The sequence below is a fragment of the Pseudochaenichthys georgianus genome, chromosome 5, assembly GCF_902827115.2.
Source record: "Pseudochaenichthys georgianus chromosome 5, fPseGeo1.2, whole genome shotgun sequence".
NCBI lineage: Eukaryota > Metazoa > Chordata > Actinopteri > Perciformes > Channichthyidae > Pseudochaenichthys > Pseudochaenichthys georgianus.
Window position 1 is genome coordinate 20,341,951 of NC_047507.1, and position 11,310 is coordinate 20,353,260.

General features: G+C 41.2%; 1 protein-coding gene across 1 annotated transcript in view; it reads right to left on the minus strand.

Annotated features, from left to right (window-relative positions):
• Nucleotides 1-123: 123 nt before the first annotated feature.
• The window catches only part of bysl (bystin-like), a 27,398-nt gene continuing 16,211 nt past the window's right edge, over nucleotides 124-11,310 (minus strand). The window contains exons 6-7 of the mRNA XM_034082830.1: nucleotides 1,194-1,296; nucleotides 124-914 (exon numbers count right to left, since the gene is read on the minus strand). Of these exons, the coding sequence (XP_033938721.1) occupies nucleotides 560-914; nucleotides 1,194-1,296 (458 nt within the window). The 3' untranslated portion in view covers nucleotides 124-559. The remainder of the gene's footprint in view (nucleotides 915-1,193; nucleotides 1,297-11,310) is intronic.

Sequence of the window (11,310 nt, forward strand, 5' to 3'; positions counted from 1 at the left end):
AGTTAAATAATTGTTATATTTAATTTAAATGTTATTTAATGACTAATTAAAATGTGTTTCACAAATCATCAATACATCTTAGATACAATTAAAAACAAAATTGAAAGGTCAGAGACATCTAAATATGTTTTAGAAAGTTAAGCATTACATTTTATTTGAAGACAACATTTCAGGTAAATATTCAAAAACTGAGCTGCAAATAGACAGTCTTTTACTATCCATCTTTTGTATCGCTTAAACAAGTTGCTCTTAATCAAATCATAACAAACCCCAGTATTTGTATTCCCAAGGAAAATACTGCACTGCAACTGCAGGATAAAAGCTCAGATATTTCTGACATTAAATTACAATATCAACATCACTAATGATGTGCAACTTCATCCAAGCAGGGTCCAGGATGATTGCTCCTGAGGCATTGTAATAGAATGCAATCATTGAAATTGTCCTTTTATGGTTCAGGGAGAATAATGAAGTTAGATTTAATAAAATTGTCTTCATGCTAAAAAAACATGAAGCACTTGCAACAGAGAGGGAGGAGACCCCAGACTAGACATAATCCTCAGTCCATTTCAACTACAACAGGGAGCCCAATTTCAAGATCCCTGGACTCTGAGTTTTGCAGTTCTCTGCGAATCTCTGCAGAAATTTGAGGGTGTGTTTGTGTCTTGAGCAGCTCCAGCAGTGCCGTTTTCTGTTCGGAGGGCAGGTCAGCCTTGTAGCGCTGAGCCATGGTTAGTAAACTCTGATGCCACAGCACAGGAAGCTCACGTTTTTCACTGCGGAAGGACAGGAAGTGGGCCACCAAGGCATCTAGGACACGGAAAGGCAGGGCGTATTTCTTGTCAAGCAAGAGGCGTAGGAAAATGCTGTTGGCGCCGTTGTACTCCATCTCTGCCAACTTAAGCATTGCAGCGCTGAAAGACAAGAACAATTTCGCGTTATACAACCGCCCAGGTTATGCAACCTTGACCTCACTTATCTTGCCAACACCACCAAATATGAAGTATTCAAGGACACCTGGCTGATACCTTTATCTAAAGCTCCTTTCACATTGGATTAAAAAAAACTTGGCTTTTGTCTTCAGTGGTAAATGTTACAATCACCATTCATTTCCAGAAGAAATTACGGTGCAGTAGTTAATGTATTTATTTGCTGACATTTGTCTGCAGGTTAGTGTATTGATGAAACATTACCTGGAATGGAGGACAGGGATGGAGCACTTTGTGAGTATGCTTCCGATGATGATGGCTTCCCTCAGAGTACATGTCCCAGATTCACACAGAGGAATCAGTATACCTGTGTGACAGAAGAGGCACATAATATTATTGAGTACTCCAGCACTTCTATAAGATGGGGAACCCGCGACAGATGCTACAGTGACTTTGCTTAACCTGACCTTTAGTCCGTAGTAAAAGGGATTCAACTGTTTATGGCTCCATAAACTGTGAAAACACACTTTCAATATTGCAGGACAAAGGCATCTTAAGTTAAGCTATCTTTAAATTAGTTGGAACGGATTGCATAGATGGGAAAGATTCCCACGTTTATGACTTGCGAGCAGTCACGTCTGGAGAACCGTATGGCTGTATGATTAACAGACTTGGCTGTGTGAAAGTTATAAAGATAGTAAATTAGCAATAAAACAATTTATCCTGTGTATCTTGTTTGTTTGATTTTGAGGTAGTTAAGGATATGCATTAAAGGTCCCATGTTATGCTTTTCTGGTTAGTACCCGTCCCCTTGTGTGTTCCGTACCCGGAACGAATTGGACCAATCCGTGGAGCCGTTACGTTACATCCGCGGAGCCGTTACGTTCAGCCCCCGCTGATTGGTCCACATTGACCAATCCACGGACTTCCTCACACACACACTCAGTGCAAGCAGCTCTGCTGATTTCTCCTCCCTGGCTGCAGGCCGATAAGACAGTTGGGATCGCGGCGAAATTCTCTCTGCAGACCCATTCTCACAGCGTTTATCAACCTTTTTCTTACTCAATATCAAGCCACACTTATTGTTTTTACTTCGGCTGTGACTTTGTGTGTGCTCAGGATGAGTTTGGCTGTGTATCGCTAAACAAGGAAACAACACCTCCACGGAGCTTAGCGCGATTCACAACGTCCCTACCAATCAGAGCACACTGTGCTCACAGGGAGGGTGGGGGCTGGAGCTATTGGAGCTACAACGAGCCGTTAAAGGCAGAGAGTGAAATTCAGTGAATACACGTAGTTTACAGAGATGCTGTATGAGAAATCAATGTGAGTTTGGAAAATTGCACAATATAAATCTATTCTAGTAGACCTCAACAATGGAATTATGATCAGTGGAAATGGCCATGACATGGAACCTTTAAGTAGGATAATTTGCAGTTTTCACTGTCAATAGCCTAATCAGTTTTTCTTTTGGGTGAAAAAAATAACAGCTTGCTCTCAGCAAAACAATATCTTGGCAGTTTAAAAGCTTCCACATCAGACATTGTGAGCATAAATAACTTATTTTTTAAATAAACAATTCTATGCTTTCAAAGTTTGCTTTCATATTTGATGTTTGATGTGATTAATACATTTGTAATGTAAAATGTATTTGTTTTGAACACATTATTTTAGGGTCTGCAGGTGCATTGAGCACATGAAAAAAACTCACAAAAAATATATTTAAATAATGGAAGTGTTTCCCCTAGGTTTACTGCTTTGGGGGGGGGGGGGGTGCTGCCTGAGCGTGGCATTGGGATATATATATTTTAAATCCTCTGGAGCAGAGAGAGGAGCTGTGGATTATTGTTATTGATTAATGCATCAGTGTTTCTTAGGGTCAAAAACACTAAACTCACAACTTAAAATGAAAGCGTTTAGTTTATTTGATAAAAGAGCACATGTTCAATGTGAAAAGTGACAGTAGATATAGATTAGTTGCAATTTGGTGCTATATATATATATATATATATATATATATATATAAATAAAAAATAATTTATTTTTTATTTTTTAACATTAGAACCGCCAACGGGTACATTTTACCCGCAGCTATTTTTTGATTGTATGTAACTTTTTTTCCATAACATGTTAAAGTCTCCCAGTCCGTGACTTTTCCTGAAAGTGTGTTATATAGCACCCTCTGTTGTTAAAAATGGTCAATATAAAGTCAGATTGAAAAAAATCACCAACAAAATAATATTTACCTCATAGAAAATGCAGCGTAAACATGACGTGTTGCTATAGCAACACCTTTTGTCTACTGCGGTTCCAGATAGATTAGATTAGATAGATAGATAGATAGATAGATAGATAGATAGATAGATAGATAGATAGATAGATAGATAGAGAGAGAGAGAGAGAGAGAGAGAGAGAGATCGATAGTTATAGATAGTGTAACATCTTGGAGAATACAAGATCTTGGATGACTGAGCTCACGTTGAGGACGTAATGCATGTGTGCAGGTTACGTGCCAGTTGAATAAAGATGGACACTCGGAATGAGAGAAGTAGTCCACGTCGTCTGTTTATGTAGACAATTATATGTCCATAGAACAGAACATTACAGATCGATCGATAGATAGTTATAGATAGATACTAGATAGAGAGATTTGTACCTAAACAAAACACAAGTCTAACACCAAGCGTTTAAATCACAGGGTTCTTACACCTTTTCCAAAGTCAAATTCAAGCACTTTTCAAGCATTTTCAAGGTGCATTTTCAAGTTTTTCAAGCATCTTACAGCTGTTGTAAACGCAGGGCTCGACATTAAGGATGGCCCGATGGCCCGGGGCCATCTAGCATTTAGCTCGGGCAATGAAGCCTCACCTGCTGGTGGCCCGATCGGGCAATCTATTATGCCAGTATCATGCAGCGCGCGGATCCAGTAATGAGTGACCCGACAGTAAAACTAAACACATCTATAACTAGTTAGTTTGAGAAGTAATTAAAATAGCTACGTGTGATATTCTAACCTGAAGTGTGTGTGTTGTCCGCTCACCGCTGCATGTGATTATGCAGAGCTGCGTGTCGACTCGTCAGCAGCAGCTGATCTCTCTCTCCCGTCAGATTAGACTTCACTCGCGTTTATGTCCATATCGATCAGATCCAGCTAGTTCTAGCTAATGATATGACTACCTGCTTATTAAAAGACACCTAAACAATAAGTGTCGCTATGCAACTGGGTGAGGCCACAAAGTATAGCGCAGCATTATGCATTTGTTTACATGCCCACCGGAACCCTGAGGCATTACCAACAGATCAACGCACAATCAACCCATACAGGACATCTCTTTCTCCACATTAAGTGTTAGACATTAGAGTTGACTATTCTTGTCTGTCACATAAGTGGCGCAACTGAATACTACCCGGACAATGAATCGAATGCAACCACATTTTCGCGGGAATTTCAGTTTGTTACGGATTCTGATGCTGAATACATAATGATCAAATAATTTAAAGTCAGAGTGTATTACAATGTTTCTTAGTCCACCAAAGCAAGGTGAACAACCTGGAAAGAAGAGAAAGACTGAGCTGCAGCCCCCCCCCCGAAAAAAGAGAATCAAAGTGATAGGTATGTGCCCAATAATATTTTCTTCAAAGTAAATATTCAATATTTTTTCTTCAAAAGTAAATATTTTTTTCATAAGTAAATATGGGCATAACATGTTTTAATAGATAATTTTTTTATGGTGGTCCAGAGACAGGAATATAATTTCACATTTGTTATGATATAAATGATTTTTTTATGGTGGTCCAGAGACAGGGATTATAATTTGACATTTTGTATGTGTTTGCAGATGTGCTCATCAAGCACCTGGAGAAAAGATTCCAAGATCTCCAGAAAGGGAGTGTCCCTTCAAAATGTTCCATCTTCAACCCCAGTCAGTGGCCCTCTGACAGACAGAGGGCCATTGAGTCGTTGAATCAGCAAACACAAACAAGAAGAAGTGAAATTAAGAATACAATTGAAATTGTACAATATAATATTGTGGTGGTTCATCTTATAATTCTAGAGAATGCACCAGACAGCATCTAAGACCTGCAGGTCCCCCAAACCTTTCGTGAGTCATTTGGTCCGCGCACATTTTTCAGGGCCATCTCTATTGGAAATTAGCTTAGATGGCCCACAGGGCCATCTCCCAAAATCCTTAATGTCATGCCCTGAAATGACATGTATACATGACAATGTATTTATATACACGTACTTATACTCAAATGATTATTTCCCTACCTCACATTAAATCAGATGTTCTTTATGCTATAAACAACCAAATGTGTGTTTCGTAATAGCATTCTACATGAGGATGAAAAATTAAAGAAAAGAAAACTAAGTTTAATATTTCAAAACGAGTGATCCATCTGTACGTAGACTGGGCATCCCATATAACCTGGCGGAGCCGATATACAACAATCAGCCAAATAACTTTTCAATACATTATTGATTACTATTTTTTAGGTACTTTTAGGTGGCAGTAAACACAAGTCAGAGGTAAATGGTGTACTTTTCCTCCACTATATGTATTTAATACCTTCAGTTACTTTACAGATGTGGATGAATTATGTGAAATATAATCAAGTCTTAAATCTGACTTTAGTTCCACCCGGAGTAAATACACCAGCTACCCTGCAGTATACAAAGTCATTCAAACTAGCTGCACCTTTACCAGCTTTGAGAACACTTTCATGATCAATCATTATAAAACATATCATATATATTATTCTGAAATGGACCAATCTGCACAACGACTACTTTTACTGTCGCTACTTTAACTAGATTTTGATGAGAATACTTTTCTACTTTTACTTGAGGAACATTTTGAATGCAGGACTTTTACTGTAACAGAGTATTCCTACACTCTGGTACTTCTACTTTTACTCAAGTACAAGATCTGAGTACTTCTACTTTTACTGAAGTACAAGATCTGAGTACTTCTACTTTTACTCAAGTACAAGATCTGAGTACTTCTACTTTTATTCAAGTACAAGATCTGAGTACTTCTACTTTCACTACAAGATCTGAGTACTTCTACTTTTAATCAAGTACAATATCTGAGTACTTATTCCACCTCTGATAGCGTATTAGCCTGAATTGTAGCCACAAAATCACGCAGAGCTGCATAAAAATAGAGTGTGTTATGTAGCACCCTCTGTTGTTAGAGAGAGAGAGAGCGAGAGCGAGAGCGAGAGAGACAGACAGACAGTCTGTAGTGAAGGAGCGCTGCTCTCTGCAGCAAACAGCGGTTTGCTTTTCACCCAACAAGGACAACTGCCTCACGAAACGCTATGTTGTAGCGTTAATAAACGAAACAATTTAACAAAATTGCTTGTGAAAATAACAATACCACAGGACCATTTTTTTTTTTTTTTTAAATAGTGCTTCCGGGCCAGCGGGCCATTTATAATGCCGAGCCCTGTATATCATATGGAAAGCTGAGAGTCCACAGATTCTATTGGTATACGTTTCATCCCCATACTTGTCAACCTTGAGACCTCAGAAATCGGGAGCATTTCAAAACCAGGAAAGGAGTGAGCAGAGGATAGAGTTGTCGCTTCTTGTTCTGTTTTCTGTGACTAAAGAGACGTGCCACCATGGAAACCAAACAATGGTGTAGCTGTATTAAAGTCCGAGTGGAAACAGTCCTGAGTAAATCTGATTTTGTCAGAAATGCGGGAGAAATATGACCCCGGGAGGCTCGAAGGCTCGATAATCAGCTCACGGCATATAGGCAGGGGTAAAGTGCTATTTTTTACGAGTGGGGAGCGGACCTCACCTCCTCGATTTTTTTTTTTAAATGTTGAAGTTAAAAGCATCAATCTGGTGCACTTTGAGAGCAACATTAAGAGATCTATGGATACATCTCTCAACACCCAGATGAAACACAACTGTAAACAGATGTTCTTTTTCTTTATGGATATTTTACAAATCACTCCCCTTTCAAACTGTATTCTTGTTTTACTGCCATATAGTATTTCATAACTGTTTTTCCTTTATTCTCTTATTTGTTTTATAACTATAATGATCATATGAAGGTGTGCCCCGGAAATAATCTTTTGAATAATTTGTGACCAAACCGTTTGAGACCCACTGAGATAACTTAGACTAAAGTTAACTATCTAAACACTCAGAGAGTCCTTTAGCTCACCTGAGCCTCTCAGTCTGAGAGGAGAGCTCTCCTCCAGCTTGTTGTGGAACCAACAGCAACAGCTCCGTATGTCCGTTAGTGCAGCTAGCTAACCAGATGCTAACAACACGGTCCCTGCTGCTGGCACCGGTCGGTCGGTCACGTAAAACACGGTTAATGTATTATATTATTGAGGTAGAATTGTCCAGTGCTACAGAAAAAACAACAATGTGGAATTTATTGGCTACATATTACACAGATTATGCACAGCGGGAGCAGCAATAACCGTCAAATAATAATTCAGACAGGGGAGCTCCGCACCCCCTGCCTGCCACTAGGGGGTGCTGCAGCGCCCTCAGCACCCCCCTTCCCGCGCCCATGGGCTATCACTCATCAGAATGCCCAGGTCGGTTACACACGTAACAAAAACACTTGCAGGTCACACGCATAGCGCGGGAAGGCCGGAGCGCAGCTGTTTTATGTAAAAGCGAAGCAATTAAGCTCGCTCCGACTTCTTTATTTTCTTTTAATCTAAAAAGCGAAGTAAAGCATTTACATTTTCAAGCACTTTATCCCATATTCAAGCACCATTCCCAAAAGGCAAGCACTTTCCCAACCTTGAAAACACCACGTCAAATTTCAAGCATTTTCAAGGATTTCAAGTACCCGTACGAACCCTGAAATCAGCACTGGTAGCAATATCTTATACTTCATGCCATCTGCACAAACTATATCATATGAAAAGCTGAGAGTCCACAGATTCTATTGGTATAAGTTTCATCCCTGTGCGATCAAAACTCACTGTTCTGTATGATAAATAAAAGAACATTGTACCTTGCAAATCAATAGTGGGTAAATGTTACCAGTTGGCGGTTTTAGGTATACAGCGACCTCTGGCGGTTCTAGTGTTAAACACCTTGAATTTCAGGGGTCGCGGGGCTGGTAGGGGAAACACTGAATGGTATATCTAATTTCTACAGTTAAATTAATGAACCCCAATGCAAGAAGAAACAATGGAAAATGCTTATCACTAGCAGTCAGTTCTCCCATTCACCATAGATGTATAATAAGAACTTTCACACTGTGTTGGTATACAGTAGTGTTCAGTGTATTTGTGAGCAACACTGCCACTTAGTGGTATCGTCTCATACTGGTGGTCCTGTAAATATGGGTCATGGGAGGTTTGGGGGAAAATGGTCCCATTTATCTGGGACATGAATGGGAATACATAAAACTGACAGGACTAAAGAAAATAACTACTCTACGATCATTGGCCAAATGAATTATTGACACATGAATTATGATTTAACCCAATTAAATGTGCGTGCCATGATTACTGAGCTTCTAGAACCAATGGTGTATTTTATTTATTTATTATCTCAGCACCACTCCATCCTCCCAGCTCCCCCCTCAGTCTCTCGTCAACTGCCTGCACGACATCAAGACATGGATGTCTTCAAACCATCTGAAGCTGAACAGCGGTAAAACAGAGCTCATGGTTGTGGCACCCAAGGCACTGCTCCAGAAGGTTGGTGACTTCGTCCTTGAGGTCGACGGCTGCTCCATCTCCCCATCTCCTGAAGCCCGCAACCTGGGTGTGATCCTCGACTCCACCCTTTCCTACCATTCCCACGTCAAGTCTGTGACCAAATCGGCGTTCTACCACCTGCGGAACATTGCCAGACTCCGACCGTCACTCTCGGAGTCAGTTGCTGAGACCCTGGTGCATGCATTTGTCACCACCCGCTTGGACTATTGCAATGGTGTCCTGTTCGGGGTTCCCAACAAAACCCTGGACAGGCTCCAGTATGTCCAAAACTGTGCAGCTCGGGTCCTCACACACAAAGCCGTGGCAGCACATCACTCCCACCCTCATCCACCTCCACTGGTTGCCGGTCAAGTTCCGCATAAACTATAAAGTCCTCCTCCTGACCTACAAGTCCCTCCATGCCCTTGCCCCCCAGTACCTATTGGACATCCTCCACCCCCATGCCCCACCCCAGAACCTGCGGTCTTCAGACTCTGACCTGCTCACCACCCCCCCGCACCAAACTGAGAACCTTCGGGGACAGAGCCTTCAGTGTGGCAGCCCCCACCCTCTGGAACGCTCTCCCTGCGGAGATTTGCAACATCCCCACACTGGACGCCTTCAAAAGGGCCCTCAAGTCCCATCTTTTCATCAAGGCTTTCGGCCCTTAAATCGATCTGTTGTTTTGTCTGTCTGACCTTTGTTTTGTTTTGTTTTGTGTGTGCTCGCCCCAATTCCTGTAAAGCGACCTTGGGTCCCTTGAAAGGCGCTATAAAAATCTCAGTTATTATTATTATTATTATTACCCTGCGGATAGAAACTAATCCGCCGGCAGTGTCCTCCGTATACAGTTTCTAAATATGGTGCTGGAATTAGAAACGTGATAGATCCCAGTAAGCCTGTAATGTCTTTATTGCAACAAGCTGTCAAATCCTCTGTCGTTCACTTCAGCTACTTTTTATTTTTTAAGGTCACGTGTGGTGTGACTAGAGCTTATCCCAGCAGCATTCACTGGGCATTTAATGAAACAATAGTTAGATAAGATATAAACCATGTAAGGATAATTGGGTATGATTCAGTAACTCTTTATATTTATCTAAGGGAAAGTAAACGTTTTTCACATCACCTGCAGTGTTTCCCCTACCATTGTCTTGGAGGGGCGCTGCGCCCCACCAACGGAGCCCCGCATCCCCCCTGAAATTCAAGGTGTTTATAAAAAATAAAAAAATAAGATTTTTCCTTTTTATATATATATATATATATATATATTAATGCTGTCAAAATTATCGCGTTAACGGCGGTAATGCATTTTTTGCATTAAAGCATTTAACGCATGTACAGAATGGCCCGCCCCATACATCCCACCAGTGGCAGCGCTGGGGTAGGCTACACCCATACCAAGAAGTGGCTTAGCCCCACCATGAAAAATGATGTTAAAGTAAGCAAAATAAAGTCCGCCAACTCGCGCCGAGAATTGCACAGACAGCAGTTAGTAAGATTGATTTCAGTAGCAACTTGTCTGGAAATACCGAAGACCAGAAACGGTTTTGAAAACTTTTGTCACGTAGTGATCGTCTTCTGGCCAATCAGAATCAAGATAACGGCGTGGTGTTGTTGCAGGAAGTCCCGACGGAGAATACTTTTGCTGTAGTACAGGGGTGCACATAACTGGTACGCAGGTTATGTGCGTAATCTGAAATGCGTACCGTCACTTGTGTCACAAAGCGCATTTGCGTACCGACGTACTTGTGAAGCTTTTCCAGAAGGCGGTTAGATCACCGGACGACAGAGTCGGTCTCCGTGTGCACAGACAGGGCTGCTGTTAACGTCGGTCTATACAACGAAATTGTGCCAAAACTACGCCAACCGGCTGCGGAGGGAGACTCCCCCCCCTTCACTGGAGAACTGCGCTAAATCAGCTGATCACTGGTCACGAAGTACTCCACTAGCCCCCCCCCCGCCGACTTTCCTGAAGTACTCCCCCGTTGATAGAAATCAACACGTAATGAATTAAGACCCCACGGTTTGATGATTGACAGGTGCTCTCTTTCATTTTGACAGACATTTTTTACAATAAACATACATACTGTATGTTAAATGGATATATCCGCCTTCTTTCATTTATCTTTCCATTCCCACAACAATATACATAAAGAAATGACATATTTTGGACATAGTTCGAATGGTGATTAATAGGGATGCTCCGATCGCCAATTTCGGGGCCGATCGCCGGAATCAGTATCGGCTGATACCGATCGCCGATCCGATCGAGTGGGCGGGGCCTAAATGGAAGATTTAAACATCACTTTAAATCTTCCATTTAAAGTGATGTTTAAAACTCAGTTAATGGGTCTCATTCACTGGAGCTTCCCCAAACAACAATCAACTTAATTATTACATTCAAATTAAGTACATTATTCAAGTTTACATTCACTTTGGATAATCACACGGGAGAAATGAGCGGAAGCGCTCTCTTTTCCTCTCTCCCTCTCCCCTCTCTCCCTCTCCTGACAGCCTGTCAGTATCTCATGCAGCTCACTGATCCAGTAATGAGTGACCCGACAATGAAGAATACATATATTTATAATCACTAGTTTAGCTTGTTCTAGAGGTAGATAAAATAGCTGAGTGTGTTAGGTCTAACTCTTACGGTACGTTCACACAGCAGCTTTTCAAAAATCTTGAAAAG